A 17,284-nucleotide genomic window follows, 5' to 3' on the forward strand; every position below is an offset into this window, starting at 1 on the left:
AATCTCACCAGTCTAATTAGCAGTGACATCCATCGCAAAGGACCTCGGTAACATCACAGCTCATCCTCCTGGACCCTGTCCAGACCCACAGCCAGCAGGGCCATCCCTGCCCCAGCATCACGCAGTCCCAACAGATGAAGCCCGTATTATTACTCCCGTTCTAGAAAGGGAACATTAATCACAGAGAGATGAAATGACCCACCAAGAGCCCAGTCTGAGCTTGTGGCAAGGTGAGATACCACAGGAGCAGTCAGGGCCACCCTGCTCTTCCCAGCACAGCTTCCTCAGAAGCGCTGGCAGTGAGACCAAGGCAGCCCGAGCTCCTCTCTCATCATACCAACAGCATGACATCCACCTGCAAATTGCCTCTTGTGAGCAGAAATTCACCCTCTCATGGTTTACTGTGTTTGTTTCCAGCATAACACAACATAAATCAGCAGCAACCCACCAGTGAGCCTTACCACCACTCACAGCCACTCTGGTCCTGCTTCAATAAAGCCCCTGGAGTCCCATGAGCCCAGGACCAGAGGTTTTTATAGTCAGGTGGGTATTAGGACCAAAAATCTGGGTGCAGACTGGGACAGTCCTGCAAAAAATGGCTCCTGTTTTTTTCAGTGGTGTGGTTTTTTTCAAAACCCTTCTGCAAATGGGAGGAAGAGATATCTGGACCTGAAAGATGTTCTCCAGCAGATTGTAACAGGTTTCAGGTTGATGAAACTGGCAGCCTAAAAATCCAGCTGGTGCCCCCTTAAACCTCCTTGAGGCTGACCTAGATCCTAAGGAGAAAAGCACTACAACATAGTAAGGTGCAAATTGGCTCTTTAGGGCATCCAGAAAAATTTATATTTAAAGAAGAGGAGAATAGGCTGTAGCAGGCCCAACATCTTGCTAGCAGTAAAGTTTACTAGCTTAGATTTTTTAAATTCCCTTTCCTTTCAGATAGGAGGTTATATAAAGTGATTTTTCTATCAAGGCACATAAACCACATCCACTCATTAGGAGGTCTCTGTTGAGGATAACACAACCTCTCAGCCACCTGATGCAGAGCTCAGAGACATGCCCAGCGTCGCTGCCCTCAGCAGGGAGACAAATTTTAGCCAAGAAGACAAACATAGACCAAAGAGCCAGAGAAGTGGCCCCAAATAATTTTCAGATATTCGAGACCAGAGTGGGCAAATCCCAGGAGGTCGCTTGTTAAACACAGTGTGGGAGCTGGAAGCATTCACAGCACAAAGACCCTTTCCAAGAAGAGCTCCGAGTCCTCACGGGCTCCCCCATCTCTAAAGAAATCAGGGTGAAACCTGTTGGTATAGCTGGAAAGGGCAAAGACCTTTTCTGAGTTAATTGCCCACAGTAGCTCCATCCACAGCGAGGCATCCAGAGAGCACGGCAGCAAGCCAAGCATAGGATGTGTTGTTATTTGCATTCCCCACGTGTTTCGCAGCCCTGACCAGATCATGGTCTCACCGCAGAGGGCATCAGCGATACAAATACGGAACACGAAACAACCACGCACGAGAGGACAGCAAAGGCAGCAGTCAAGATGGGAAGCACTGTGCCCAGAGCCAGGGCCCCTCCAGGGTTCAGCCCCCAAGGATGCTCTAACATAGGACAGGGAAGAGATGGTTTCAGGTCCCAACCCTGTAAGAAAGCAGCAGGGAGGTGGCTGTCCCCGTGGCCGGTGCCTTGCACAGACCTGGCAGGGAATGGAGTGGCCACGCAGTAGGTAATGGTGCCCGTGGATCAGACACATCAGCTGGGAGGAGGGCGAGGGCACAAGGCTGCTGAGAGAGCCACAAGCTCCTCGACATCACAGTGCCAAAACCCACCAGCCAGCATATCCCCCATTGCCCAGCCCCTGGCTTTCAGCTGGGTGGCATGCAAGGAAAGGAAAGGCAAGGTCCTTCTGGAGGAAGAGAAGTTTCTGTGCACATGAAAACCTCTGAAATTCCTCATCACATCCAGGGGATTCAAAGCAAACAGCACTCTCCTCCCTGCCATGCCCTCTGCCTTATCACCTCCTGCCCTGGCACTATGAAATTGAGGATGGAAGAAAGCATTGCCTTGCTCCTCTCAAGGAGCCAAGCATTGCACTGATCCCTGCTTGCTTCAAAACCAGAGCTGTTTCAGCGAAACACTAGCACTTCTCTCCCTTTTCACGTACTCTCAGGTTTCAGCAGCAAAGATCCTTTTGCAAAAGCATCTTCACAGCTCGGCAGAATCACCTGCCACAACCCGCATCCTCCTGACTTGCCATTAGCTTCATCAACACAATCACATGTGCAAGAAAAAAAAAAAATCCTTGACTCTGCTCAGAAACTCTGGTTTTAAATTACCAACACAGGAGCAGGTCTGGGCTGTTAAGTGACTGGGCTCCTCTCAAGTGGAGGGTGCGATACAACAGTGACATCTGATATAATAGTAAGGCCAGATCAGTATGCTCTGTGCTTTTCTCAGTACGCTCACCTATATGCCTCTCTCTTCTCTTAAAGTGCAATTATTGACATGTTCGCCTCCTTAACCATCAGTTTTATATGCTTGCCAATGACTCCTGAACATGTGTAAACAATTATTTTTATTTTCTTGCAAAACCAAAATGTTGCATATTCTTTTGGATAAAGGGACTTGGGTAGATTTTCATGAGCCCTGCTACATAATTTATTAGTTTCTAAACTCTGTAAAACTAAAAGCTCCAGTAAAGTTCAAATAAGTTTGTGATTTCAAAGTAATTTTGAATGGACTATTCCTGTTCCTGCCCAATGTTATTTGGCTGATTTAAATGGGAATTCTTAATCTGCAAGGGGAGGCTCCTGCATTGTTTTGTTAGATCAAATAAAAGGACAATATCCAGAAGCCCAGAAGTGCAAAGCATGAAATACAGTAGGGGGAAGGGGGCACAGAGAAAAGCATCTTCCGTCCCAGATTTGTTGCAGGCTGAAAAACTAAGCGTGTGGTCTGCTCAGATGCGTGCTGGATCAGCTCGCTGCTTCGGGAGGAAAAGCTGGGTGCCAGCAGCAGCTTCGCACAAGATCCACTGCATGCTGCTCCCCGTGCCACAGCCCTGCGTCGGGGCCCCATCCTGCTCCCGCCGGAGCCAGTGGTGGATCCTAACGCTGAGGCGAGGCGAGAGAGCCATGTCTGGCCATCCCAGCGTGGCGGAGAAAGATGTTTCAAGGCAGTGGGGACAGGGAGGTGCGGGGGGAGCAGCGTCCCAAGGGTTTGAGAAGCAAAGAGCTGGGATCACCACGAAGGCACTGCTTGGCACTTCAAACACTGCGACGTGGGACTCTCCAGAAACAAGGACTTCGGAGAAAGAAAAGTTCAGACAGAAAAAAAGAGATGCTTTCTCATTTGCACACATAAAATGAGAGCCGTTTCGCAGCTCTCTGTCAACTGAGGCACGCCCGGCTGACTGCACCAGGGTATGTGAGTGAAAACTGGGGCTGAGCAGGAAGGAGGGGAGTGGGGAACAGGGCCGTAACCTTAAATCTGGGGCCCTCTGTCCAGCTCCTCTCCCTGGGACGCTCTGCCAGCTCCTAAGCAAGCGCGGGAGCTTGTGCTGTGCAAGGTCCAGAGCCTGACAGGTAATAAGAAGTGCAATTCGAGTAGTTTAGGATTTCTAACTCCCTGTGCGGGGGGTGGCGGGGCAGATCAGGAAGGGACTGACCCTCTCTGCTCCCCTCTCTCTTGACTGGTTTTTATCTACTTCCAACAAGAAGATTCGTTTCGGTACCATGATGGCCCCAGCAGACGTCCGAGTGCCACCAGCATGGGGGGCTGCATGCTCGCACACCTGCGTGAGCTTTGCACCCAGCACGGGTCCCAGACATGGCGCAAAAGTATGTGGTTGTGAGACGACCACCTCAATTCACAGACCGCCTGCTGCATCCACCACGCAGGAAAACCACGTCCTGAAATTCTCCTGTTGAACACCCCCACCCCCCCGAGAGAGAGACAAAGCCCCGACATGGGTTTGAATTTCATATAGTGTCTCTGAGTGGTACTGGGGAAATTATACCTGATACCCTCTATATATATTAAGAAAAAATACAGGGTATTACACCAATTTAGGAGAAAGCAATCTTTTTTTTGCGTCTAAAAAAACCAACAAAGCCACACAGAGTAGGAATTAGTGAAAGCTTAGAGCTTCAATAATTTAGAAGTTAAGCCTACTTAAATATAAATGATGATGTTTAATTCCAAGGCTGTTACTGAGCAGAGCCGGAGAGCCTCTCGTATCCTATGCCTGTCTTTGAATGCCGGGCTCAGCAATAACAGACAAAAGCTGTCCACCACCCAGAACAAAGAGCTCCAGGAAATTAAAAAAAAAAAAAAAAAAAAAGAAAGAAAATACTGTCTCGCTGCTGAGCCCACTCCAGCACGCTGACCAGCAGCTCCCAACGCCTGGTTCACAGTGACCAGGCCAGCATTTTGGGGAGTTTGAAAACTGCAGGGGTGGGAGCAGAGCATCCTGTCCCACGCAGCGCGGCACCGCTCCCGACAAGCATCCGTCCCTGCGGCGAGGCTTTCTGCTCCGGCGCTGACTGACACCGACACGGGGGGGTTTACTGAATTCAGCAGAGAACAGAGGCACGCTACCTCACTCTTAACTGTGTTTAGAGCGTGTAAACCCAGCAAAGGGGGAAAAAAAACACCTCAGAATAGAAAAACTTTTAAAGTGTGGCAAAGCACTCTTTAGCGGGGCCAGCAAAACACACCCCGAAGTCAGGAACCACTGACTGGAAGTCAGGAGCCAACTCGCAGCGTAAACAAACACGCAGGGCAATTTGGACAGCAGCAGGAGATAAACTAGACACACACTCAACTTCCTAAAGTTTTGCTTTGAAAAATTTACTTTTGTTCCCCCCCACCCCAATAAGTACTTTTTCAACCATCCCCTTGCACTGCTGCGCACCCAGGCATCCCAACAGAGTAACAAGACCTGCTTCATACATTCACTTCACAGATAACTTGTATTTTCCGCGAGTTACACTGGGTTCTCCTCCTCGCTGTGCCTGCTACGAACCACGTGGCGAGATTTATTATGGGAATAGCCCACAGCCTGGTTTCCTAAACACCACGGCAGCTAATCTCCGATTAATCTAACACACGCTTTTCACCCTCTATGCTGGGCTGCTTGCACATTTTTTAAACAATTCCAACTTTAAGACTGCTAAGTGAAGGGGGGACAGGATGCACACTAGTATTTCACTGCAGAACAGCACCTTTCTCAGATTAGACCCGTGTTTAAGCAGCATCACCAGTAGAAGGAAAATATTGCAATTTATCAGCAGGGCATGTGCACAGTAGGTCCAGGGAAAAATCCCTTTGATGTTTTTGTAGTTCGGCCCTGGTCCGGTGGGTGGTGTTACCAGTCGCGGCTGTGTGAACCGAGCCAGGCATTACAGGAAAGCACAATACTTGTAGGTTTAAAGTAGCTCGTCGTCATCCCTGCAACTTGCAGCCCAACATCTCTTTTCCGTAGCTACCACCTTTGCTGACCAACGCGACTCGTTTGCTCGGACACCGTCTCCCGCTCACACCGCCGGTGATGATTTCGGGTCTGGTCCCCGAGCGCGGGTGCCCAACCACGCCACTGCCACGGCAGCCACCCCATCGCTCCCCAACGCTGGCCATGGGGGCAAGAGCCACCCCCGGAGCCCCTCCGCGCCAAGTGGGGTTTCCACCTAAAAACACAGCTTTGGGGAAACACTTAGGGGCTGTTTGCAGATTAAGGTGTTGGATGGGCTGATGGAGAAGGCTGCAGCCAAAAACCACGACCCCAACGTGCCTTCCCGGAGGGACGAGCCCCCCGCTCCCGCCGAAGGATGCTAACACGGCGGCGGAACAGCTCCACGGCGCAACTCACGCGTGCCGGGACCGCCCTCGGTCCCTCCAGCCACCGGAGCTGTTCGGCCCCGTTCAGCCTCCACGGCGGCCCGATGCCACGGGGACGGGCTGGGAGCGACCAGGGGGGCGTGCAGGGTTGGGACCGGCTGGGGACCAGCAAGTGGGACCGGGACCCGCCGCCGCGCTGCGGAGGGACGTGGGGCACCGGCCGCCACGGGGGCGATGAAGGGACGCGAAGTGCGGAAGGGACCGCGGACGGGACCGACCGACCGAGGGGCGAGGGCGGCGGGGAGCAGCCCCGGTGCCGGGCGCGGCGGCGGCAGGTCCGTCCCCCCGCCCGCTCCCTAAGCCCGGCCCGGCCCTTACCTCCGCGGCAGCCGAGCAGCAGCAGCCCCAGCAGGCAGGCGGGCAGCGCGGAGCCCGGCGGAGCCATGGCATCCCGGGCGGGCGGGCTCGCCTCCCTGCGCCCCACGGGGAGGGAGCAGCCCGCGCAGGAGGGAGGGAAGGAGGGAGGCCAGGCGAGAACCACCCCCAGTTGCGAGAGGGGAGGGGAGGGGGGAGGGGGAAAGGAGAGAGGGGAAAAAAAAAAAAAAGGAAAGGGGAAGGAAAATAAAACCCAACGCAAAAAGCGGATCTCAGCGCTGCTCCCCTCCGCGCGAGCACGCCGCCGCGCCGGGCGGGCGGGGGGGCGGCGCTGAGGGAGCGGGGCCGCCGGCGGGCGGGGACGGGTGGGCAGCGCCTTGCGCCATCTTGCGCATCCGCCAGGGCGCCGGCCGCGCCGCGGGTTCCCGCGGGCGGCCCCAGTGAGGGGACACCGGGCGCCTGTCGCGCCCGGGACCCGCGGGGACCCTCAGCGGAGCCGTGTCAGCAGAGCCCCCTTCACAGGGCTCCCCTCACTGGGGCCACCACGCTGGTCTCCCCTCACGGGTCTCCCCTGACCAGATGCCCTCACGGGTCTCTCCACTCAATAGAGCTCACTCATCAGAGCCCCCTCACAGGTCTCCCCTCCCCGGTCCCTGTCATGGCCTCTCTCAGGCGCGGCCCCGCAGCCCCCCAGAGCGGGAAACCCCTCCAGGGGTCCAGCCTGGACTGCCCGGCCCTGTCTGGCCGCACCATGCCCGGGGGATGGCAGCCAGCACCCTGCCTTCCTTCCTGAGCTTGTGGTGGTGATAGTTAGACTATCTAATAGATAGATAGATAGAAGAAGTTTCCTTGCCTGAGTGCCTCTGTCCTGGCCTTCACTGCTCAGAGCAAACTGGTTTCAGCAATGGTGTCAGGGTGTGCCACAGCGGGCAAAGGCAGGGTCCCATCCCCGAGCCCGAGTGGCTGTGCCCCAGGCTGGGGAGCTGCCTCTTGCCTGCCCTTAGGGATGGGACCCAAAAATCTGGCATTAAAACAAGGGGCAGCACAACTTCCAACTGGTCCCACCAACCATCCCACTTTGGGGTTTTGCTCTTCAAAACAAAACAATGCCTGGAGGTGACTGGTATTCTCAGGAAGTAGGGCTGCAGGATCACAGAGTGATGGTCGTGAGGGGATTCTGGGGAAAGGAATGAAGAAGAGTTTGGGCTTGTCCCGCCCCTCAGTGCTCCTTATTTTAAGCGCTATCAGAAGGTGTCTTGCCCGGGTCAGTCAGCTGTTGGACCAGCCAGCTCCCCCTTGAAGAGGCCCCAGTGAGAAAGGACCCAGTAAGGGATGAGTCTGCTCCTAAATCCTGTCACAGCCCTCAAGATAATTTGTCTGCCCCCCTGGCAAGAAATGAGGATAACGTGTCCCTGCGTGGCTCTCAGTTCTAGCACCCACACAGTATTTTGCTGCCTCCAGCTGATCCTTCCCGGTCCCTTGGCCCACATTCTCTGCAAACACAGCACCAGCAGCAGCAAAAGTCATCTCCGCAATGACAGCTCCAAGCCTTTTGTGGAGTTTGGGGAAAAAACAACTGAACAGTGGATTCTAACTAAATTATTTTTTAAGAATAAACACAGAGCTTGATGAACCAGTTTACCAAACCCTGTAACCATGCCCAGAAACCTGGTGAAAAACCTTTTGTGAAGATGAGCAATGCGTGCCTCCCCAGGCTGGTGCACCCTGAGTATGTTGGAGTCAGCTAAGGAGGAAAGAAGACGTCACTACATCTGCTCCGCATTAAAGCTTCCCTCATTTAGCGGAGGGCTGAGCTGTACGAGGTTGCTTTCAGCCGGGGAAGAATTTGCTCTGGCTCCATCAGACTCTCAGTAACATCTGAATTTCTGTGCTGTCCCTGACCTTTTGGCACCAACCCTGCTCCTGTTCCCCAGCCATCTCCCTGGCTCCTGACGCGGGGCGCCGCCAGCATTTCTGTAACACTCACAGCCATCACAGGTTTGTGGCAGCTCCCGGGACACCGTCGGCACCGGGGATGGCTTGTGGGAATTAATCATTCCAAAGAAAATGAAGTGCCATGTGTTTTACAGGGCTTGTTTTCACAGATTTTGGGTGCTTTTGGTGCCATTCGCTGTGGCAAGACCCAGGTGCCAGGGGACATAGCTACATGTTTAGGGCATCACCAAGTTCAGCCCTGCATCTTGTAAATGACAGTGGTGACATCGCTGGTGTCACATTCAAAAATCCCAAGTGCTGGTGGTCCTGCCAAACAACGGGACTCAAGTGAAAAGCTATGAAATTTTTAAAGAAAAAGGCAGGTTTGGGGCTCTTAGAGCCCTCTGAGAGCAGGAATCCAGAGCACTCCTGTTTTTCTGTGCTCCTCTGTATCCATGAGAGCTTAAAAAAGTTGCTTTGTACTGGAGGCAGGAATTTGCTTATCACACTGCGAGCAGAAATTGGAGCCTTTTGAAAAGCAGCGGGGTTACAGGAGCAGCAGTGCCCAGCCTGAACCGAGGCTCCAAACCCCTTCCCTGCAGAGCGGTTGTGGGATCCATCCCTCCGTCCTCCCAGAGGGACACAGGGTCTGTCTGTCCATCTATCCTCCCTCTCCACGAGGTTATCCTCCATGAGACCCGTCCTCAGAGGGTGCTGCTCACCCCTCACCCCTTGCACAGTGAATTTCCATCAGCTCCGATAGTGCTCCTGATTTACACCAATTAACTGCAGACTGAGGTCCCCAAGACACCATTAGTAGTTTCAGTGGATGAAGCGGGAGATTAACTTGTCTGAATTCACTCCATTTATTATTCTATGTGTAATTGTTGTTTCCCTGTCTGCTAACAGCCAGGGAGCTTTACACTCACATACATGCAGGGTTTTAGCAGTGAGCAATAGGGAGGGGAGCCAAAATCATGGCACCGGCCTCCAGGCACTGAGCTGAGGGCTGTCCCAGCCGTGGTGGGACAGCCCTGGGATGTGCTCCTGGAAGCTACTTTCCCCAGCAGAAACCCTTTCCCGTCCACTTTTGACTGTGTAAGGACATAGTTGTGGTGGCAGGGGCCAGCACTTGTCACCACACTGAGAGGATGCCTCCTAGCACTTAGCTACCTGGCTGAGGAGCTGTGTGTTCTTGGTTAATTGAAAACAATTGTGCCACTGATCCCGCAGCTTTGCCATCACTGGAAATGAGTGTGAGGAGCCAGCATGAACGATGAAACCTGCACGACTGTACCTGCCACACAAATCACGGAGGTCTGAGTGTTGCTGTAACTGCTGCTCCAGTGCTCTGCTGGAGGGGAGGAGGCTGGAGGAGTCCCCACGAGATGCAATTTCCACCACAGAGCATCTGTGGAGCATCCCTGGCCACCTCGCTGCATCACGCAGCCCATCGCCTCACATTTCCTGGAGGGTTGAGCTGGGCAATGTGCTGCACCAGGCACTTGTAACTTACCGAGTTACCTTAGACCCCAGCAGCCCCAAGCCCGCTGTGGTAATACTGCCAGCTGCATCACAGCAGTGATAAAGGCTGGGAAGAGAAAGAAATGCAAACAACACCTCGCTCTTATCTTTGCTTCACCGTGGTCCTGTCTCCCCTCTAACTGCTGTCCGTCTGTCTGTTCACCCATGCCACCCCACTGTGTTCCCTCTGAAGAGCCTCCCACCAGCACCTCATGCTGCGAACTGCTTGCTGAAGCAGGATTTGCAGTCACCACCCCCCTTCCCGCTCCCCCCCCCCCCCCCCCCCCCCCCCAGGTTCTTCCTTGCTTCATTTGTGGGGTTACCTGTCATCGGGAGAAAACCCCATCACAGTTACGTACTCTGACAGAGTTCCCTTTAACCACTATCAGAGAACACTACACTAAGTACAGATTTATTACCTCTGTAATGCAGATAAAATGAGATTTTATGGCTCTGTAGTCTTGGCAGCATAAAGTAATAATGGAAACTATCTACTCAAGTAGGGAGCGCATCCTAGGAGGAAAGGGAGATGCATGAGAGGTTAATTGTGTGTCCTCGGGCACTGCCAGATATCCTCTCGCCAATCTCGCTGGATGCGAGCCACAGAGCGTTCAGCCCAGCGCGCCATCGAAGAGAAGTCTCACCGTTCATTGGCTAGATGCTTCTGCTTATTTTTCACACTAAAAACATCCCCAGCAAGAGGAAGCATGGAACTGGACAAATACTCTTTTTCTTATAGGAATCAGTTCAAAACTGAGAAATGAACAGGCATGAAGAAATGCCTCATGAACCCAAACTGTGCCCGCACCTGAAATCCCAGAAGAATCCCTAAGGAACCAGGCCCACCATCATCCCACCTTCCCAACCCCCACGGTTGTGAGCTCAGGCACTGCACGGGCACGAGCATGGCTCCTGCCTCCTGCTCCCACCAGTGAGCTACCCCTCGCCATGGAAGGAGCTCCACCATGCTTCCTGGGGCTGCCAGCTGCAGCGTCTTGTTCAGATTCCTCTAGACACGAGTTACCCAGAGAAGCACGAGGCTGAATTTGAGCTGCTGGGAAATGCACACGCAGGCCGTCCCTGCGCTGTGAGGCGCAGCTTTAGGCAGGCCCGACTTTGGCAAATTCATGCAGACAGAGCGCTCTCCGGCCGTCCTCTCCGTGTTTTGAGGAGCAGGGCATGGCCCAGCATCTAACAGAAAATTCCCCGGGGTTCAGCCACTCCGAGCACAGCAGCAGGATCCGCCTTCCACAACTTTCTCTCAGAGTAAGAGCTGTAACAGACTGAATCGTGAGACAAATCCCACTCTTTTTTCTTTTAATATTTTATTAATAACCCATTAGTTAAGGAATATAAGGACAATGTCTTCTTACACTTTAACACTAAGGAGTATTTGTGGAGTAAGAACAGTCTCTGAAGAAAGAAAGTTATAATTAAATACAGCATGGAACCAAACACAGACACAATCTTCAAACGAGATCAAGTTCTGGTTACACATTCTTATGCACTGTGTAGAAAATTAAATGAAATTCCAATACAAGCAAGGGAATACAATAACAGAACTAGATGGCAGATTTCTGCTGGACTAAACACTTCTTTTCTAAAAAAGTATTGATTAGAAAAGACACAATGATCCCTTCAAAACAACTATTTCTAAGGAGATCAAAACCATATATAAACCATTATAATGGTTGTTTTCTTACACAGCATATTTCATGGGCTGATCTCAAGATTGTTAGCTAATAATGCAAAAAATTCTCAAACCCTAGATTATAAGTTATCTCATTTGAACTATTTAAACCAGAACTTTGCTGTCTGTTAAGTAAGAAATAAAATCAACAAAAAGTTGAAAGAGATTTTTATCCAAGTCATGTGTTTCATGTAACAAGGAATTAAAAATGAAAGGATGAGAATTGCGACTTGCAGCAGCACGGGGAATATACAGTTGTGTAGCCAAACAGTAACATTAATACTACAAAATTATGCCAGTGAGACAAACCTGACATGTTAACAATGTAAAACAATATACACCAGCAAAATGTTGAACAGCAATAATCTTTAGTGTTACTGAAAGGAAGAAAAGGGAGAAAGAAGCCTGATGTGTAGGAATATAGATTAAGTATGATGGGTAATTAAAGGTATCAACAGTTTGTGTGTCTGTGAGAAATCTGCAAGAAAGCTACTTATTTCATGATAAAAAAATATATGCACTGGTTGTTTCAGCTTCACACACAAAATGTGTATTATCTGTCTTCTTCCATTCATTTCTAGCTGAGACTAGAAAGGTCTCACGTGCGTTCAGGACAGGAAGGACCTGGGCTACAGCCGAGTTGGACAAGGACACCCAGCACTCCGCGTGGACACACATTTGTAGGGAGAACAGCTTTGCTGCTGCTGGTCAGCGCTGATCTCTTGGCTCTGAGGGAACGGCCTTGATTTCTGTAGCTGAGGTCTGCCGTGCCAGTCCACGGCCACCACCATACTTGGACATCCAAACACTGCCAGTTTCACAGGCTGGTACAACTCAGTGGGACATAACAAGATCAGAATAAGCCTCAGCATGAGGAGACAAAGTATTTTTGTGCTGCATAAGCCGAATTGTTTGCACTCTGCCGTATCTCCTCCAAAGCTCTTGGAGCACGTAACTAACTCAGTGGTTTTGTGATTGGCCCAGGGTGATCCAGGGGAACGGTGCCACACCGCACCAGCTTGTGCTGGCTTCAGTAACAGGCAGGGACAGCTTTTGGGCAGAGCAGCAACGCTCGCCTCATGGCTATACAACTGCTGAAGTCAGTCCAGACAAAGCAGAGGGTACACGTACAAGGGAGTGCCCCCAAAACTGTGGCACACACCTGAATCAGCTGCTGGACTGAGCCTCCACCCCACAGGCCCCTGATGGAAAGCTCAAGGCTGGCACATCACTCACCCCAGGCACAATGTCACGACAGGGAGCCAGGAGAACTCCGGTGCCCTGGTCACACCTGCTGCTGGCCAAAGTCCTGCTGGCGCTGCCCACTCAGCAGAAGCGCTCCTTCGGCGTGCTTGCAGGCGGATGACTTGGTTTTGAAGGTGAAAGAAGTCACCAGGGGTTGGTGTGAGAAGTCACCAGCTCTGGAGTGAGCTTTCTGGTCCCTCAGTAGCAACAATGTAGCTTGTACAGGGTCTGTTCTGTCACTAGGGAAGGGTGAGGACTCTTCCATGAAACTAATGGCGAATTGAGGGTCCAGCTGCAGAAGTCTCCCCCACCCTCTGCAGCTAACACCCGATACTCCCCAGCTGGAGGGTTTGTACCTCTGTAATTGCATCCGCTCCCATATAACTGTAAATTGCCCTTATTGCCCTCAATAACACTTCACTGCCTTATCTGTAACCCTGCTAGGTCATTACTTTCAAAGTCTTGTGAGTGAGTTCTGGGGGTTATTTACACACTTCCTCTGTCCAGTTACGGTTTCTTGCCTTTCTAGCCTCTTGCTCTGGTAGCATACACACTAGCTGCTGACCAGCCTGCTCACTGGCACTGGTTTCATAGTCTGAGCCACAGCCTTTCAGAGTCACGGTGTTTCAGAGCACGGAACAGAATTTCCGAGACTCCTCAGGACACCAAGTGTCAGCCGGAGCAACAGAGTAAGTGCAAGGACTGGAAATACAGACGTTTACCAGAACAGCGTGTCACGCTGGGAGGAGATGCTGTAGGAAAGGGATAGGTAGAAGCTCCAATATCCTTCCCAACAGGGTACACAGAGGCCTGCAGGTACTCGTCTGCTGAAGAGCTGGAGCTAACAGGGTTTGATGGAGGATTGCAAGGACACAGGCTGGTCCAGCTCAGCTCCAAACACAGGCACACTGCAGCAGGGCTCTTCACAACCGAAGTAGGGATAGGGTGCTGGTGGAGCAAGGTTCTCCTTGCTGCTAGCAGTGATATCTCAGTCCAGATTGCACCACAAGAAGGTTTTTTACAGGACCTCAGGTCAGCACACAGCTCCCCATATAGCTTTGGGGGAATTTCAGTAAGAAAAGAAGGAGATGGGCATCTTTCCCCTCATTTTTTAAACAAACAAATGGCCAGATCTCTGAATCCTCCAGGAAGGCAGAACATTTACCAAACACCCATGAACAGTTACCGATCCTCGTTGCCCCCGTGGAGCTGGTTCAAGCTGTAGCATTCACAGTCAAACTCTGCAAGCCTGGAACAGGGCAGAGACAGGCTCAAGAAAAGGTAGAGAAAAGTTCACCCCACATCAGGAGGCCAGGCTGAGAGACATGTCAGCAGTAAGCAAAAAACATCTGCAAGGAAGAGTCACTGGGTGACTTTCAAATCAGACTGGCTGGTATGAGACCAAAGGTTTTATTTTAATTTTCAAGCTCTGCTGTTGCTCTGCTCTTAAAAAAAACCCAAAGAACACCACCCAACAACCAAAAGCACTTTGGCCAGGACTCTGAGAAGTGACTGGAAAATTTCACTTGTTCATCCAAAGCCATCAGCAAGTCCACTGCTTACACAAGGCTGAGAGCTGTTCTCTGGAAATCTAAATCATCTGAGATGCCTCCACTTGGGCACAAAAAAAAAAAAAAAAAAAAGAACTAGATGTCCCCAGGACCACCAGTTACTTTTGCAATTGTTGATTCTTTTTTCCCCAAGATGACAAGTTACTTTTGCAATTGTTGGTTCTTTTTTCTCTTCACTACTATAAGCTTGTTCAGGAAAGATGGAGCAGCTTCTTTGGCTAGCTCCTGCAAAACACAGTCCTAGAAAGAAACACAACCCAACTCTCCTGCTGTAGGGAAGGTGTCCTACAGCAACACTTCAAAACAAAGCAAGAGAGACAAAAGGTCTGCAGCACTATGCCTTAAAAAAAGAGTCAACAACCAGTGCAAACATATTCTTTAGAAAAAGGCAGTATAAGAATAAGTTAAAACCTATAATGGACTATAACAAAAGAGTATATCTACTGCTTTTTTTTTCTCCAACAGACATGAGGTAGTTGTGTTGTTAGGGAGGAAAAAATAAAGAAAGAGTCAAGTAGTAAAAATGCTACTCTATACCACACACTACTCCACTTTATAAAATTAAATAATATAAAGATGTTCCAAGGAAATAAAAATACATGTTGTACATTAAAAGGACAGATGTGTACCTAAAATATTAGGTACAAGAACCTACATAAAACAAAGCCCAGGTTGGTGAAATGACCCAGACACTGAAGAAGGTTCTATATAGTACAAGTTGTTAGAGGCACTCGTAGAGTGTGTAATAAAAGGCCACTACATCAGCCTGCTAGTCCTAGTTACTGTGGTAGCATACAAAGAGAGCCTTATCATCCTTTTAACCACGGGAGGGCAGAAAAGGCTGGTGGTTACAGCTCACTGAATTTGTTTCTGTTGGCTTCCACCCCGTTGTGGGACTCCTCTGACAAAATCCATCCCGATGTGGCGAGGCAGTAGGTAATGCCGAGGTGCTCCCTGGTGAAGAGACAGTTGAGAAGAATCGCTCAGTGTACCGTGCCTCTTCCCAGCACTAGGAGATGTCCTGACAGTCACCTTGAGGACTACAGCTAAGTGACAACCCAGCCTAACACAGAAGGCTCAGTTCTAGCTCTGGTCTCACATCAGACTTTGGCAGATGGCTCAATCCTGCTCCCACAAACACCAAGTTACTCATCAGCTGTGGTGGGAAGAAGATGGGCCCTTACCAATCTACCTACTGATTTCTTGAAGGCAATATGTACAGCTGACAAGGTCCGAATCCTGCTCTGGTGAGCTGCTGTGCCGCCTTACCTCCTGCTGGGCTGAGTCAAGGGCATGCAGCACCTCACAGGGACAGGCCCTTATAGCACTTCTAGCTCTCCCATGATCAAAATCAGATTAGTTCACTCTTCAATGATTGTGGACACATGCCATGCTCTCAGATGCTGAGGATGAACTGGTTAAACCAGAGTTACTACAGAAGGGGGCCTCCTCCAGGGCTGGGGAAAGAGATTGGCACTTGACTGGCTGCACATCCCCGCTGCCTTCCTGGATAGAGTCCGAATCTCCGCTCTCCACCGAATCCAGACTCTCCCTGTGCCTGTGGAAGCCGTTCGTGAGCCCACGGATGCAAACGGCCTCTGTTTTGGTAGTCTTTCTGTCGGTATGTAACAGCTCGTCTGGGGCCTGAGCCTCAGAATTGCCCAAGCAGTCCACCAGCACTTGGCTAGAGTCCTGCTGGGTGCTGGGCGAGCTGGGAAGAGCCACCTCTCCCGAGGGGAGCTCCTCAGGCTCCTGCTCCTCGGTTTCTGTCTCTTCACTCTCAAGGGTGTGCAGCTGGGAGTCGTAGTCTCTATCGGAGGCTGAAAAATCAGAATGGACAATCACCTCTGCTTCCACTTGGTGGAGGCTGGCTGGTGGGTGGCTTTTCTTTGCTTCATTCTTTTATCAAACGGGGAAAATTTAAAAAAAAGAAAAAGAAAAAAAAAAAAAAAAGACGGTAAAGTAAGTGAAATTCAGATAATTGAGGCTGTGACCCAAGCAAGCACAGAAATGTATTTCTTTTTAATCCCACAGAGTGCAATGGAATGTACACATGCCTCTATTAAGCATTATCTTGGTATGTTTCTCAGAGCTGAAGTCTTAAGCATCATCTCAAATCACCTCAGGATCATTATTCGTATTTTACATTTGGGAAAGCAAGTCCCAAGAGAGTGAAGTGATTTGCCCACATTTTCTTGGCAGGCTGGAGCAACCACTCCTTCAAGCCTCAAAGACCACAATTTCCCAAACTCACCTGTCTGTTTCCTTATTAAGGGCCAGATTTCTAGAGGGCGAGTGTGCAGTGCTCTAGGAAACTGGCTTCCGAGACAGCTCATGCTACAGACCCACAACTAGATACCAGGGCTCCCCTCCCTGGTTTAATTTTGGCTACATACACAAAATGTTTGTTAGAGCCCCGGTCACAGCTTGCAAAAGTTGATGTAAATTCAAGCACTTTAATTCAGAAAGAAAACAACCAGTTCTCCTCTGCAGTTTAAGCAGAGTTCAGGCTCCACAAATCTGGCTAACAAGCAGGTCATTCTAGATTATCATTCAGTAATTTAACAAATTATTTTGGAAGCTCACAAAGAGTTGTCTAGGTAATCAGTGCTTAGATTCTGGGCTGAGTGTGATTTAGTAGCAAGAAGACAATTCAAAGTATGGAAGTGATATCCCACGTATAATTTGCACTGTTAAAGCCAACTTTGTGCATCATTTACATACTTTAACACTTTTCTCCTTTTGTTGACAAATTCTGATGGGGTAAGCTGTGCTGTAAACAGTACCCTGTAATTGGGTTGTAAAACACTGTCTTAACTCTATCCACAAAGTTAATTACATCCTGTGTTTAACTGATTTTCACACTACTACCTAGGAAGGAAAAACAGGTAGGTTACTTAGAAGTATTTGCTGGGGGTGGAGAGTGAACTTTTTATAACAATAATCAAAGAAACCTTCTGGTACAGAGCAGGTGTCATCTTGCTTTGCTCAGACTGTGGCACAGACATCACGATCCTTGTACAACCTCTCCCAAACATGGGAGTGCTTATTTATTCCAATGATGCAATACCAGAAACAGGATTTCCTCCCAGTCTGTGCATCCACA

At 50.3% G+C, this 17,284-nt stretch overlaps 2 protein-coding genes across 3 annotated transcripts in view; both read right to left on the reverse strand.

The window, feature by feature from the left end:
- The window catches only part of IGDCC3 (immunoglobulin superfamily DCC subclass member 3), a 104,540-nt gene extending 98,221 nt beyond the window's left edge, over positions 1-6,319 (reverse strand). Inside the window, exon 1 of the mRNA XM_074917263.1 lies at positions 6,217-6,319. Coding sequence (XP_074773364.1) covers positions 6,217-6,283 — 67 coding nt within the window. The 5' untranslated portion in view covers positions 6,284-6,319. The remainder of the gene's footprint in view (positions 1-6,216) is intronic.
- A 4,697-nt stretch (positions 6,320-11,016) lies between these two features.
- Positions 11,017-17,284, reverse strand: part of IGDCC4 (immunoglobulin superfamily DCC subclass member 4) — a 102,256-nt gene continuing 95,988 nt past the window's right edge. For both annotated transcript variants that reach the window (XM_074917427.1, XM_074917426.1), the window contains exon 20: positions 11,017-16,077. In XM_074917427.1, coding sequence (XP_074773528.1) covers positions 15,547-16,077 — 531 coding nt within the window. In that variant the 3' untranslated portion in view covers positions 11,017-15,546. The remainder of the gene's footprint in view (positions 16,078-17,284) is intronic.

This window comes from Athene noctua, chromosome 13, assembly GCF_965140245.1.
Source record: "Athene noctua chromosome 13, bAthNoc1.hap1.1, whole genome shotgun sequence".
Lineage (NCBI taxonomy): Eukaryota > Metazoa > Chordata > Aves > Strigiformes > Strigidae > Athene > Athene noctua.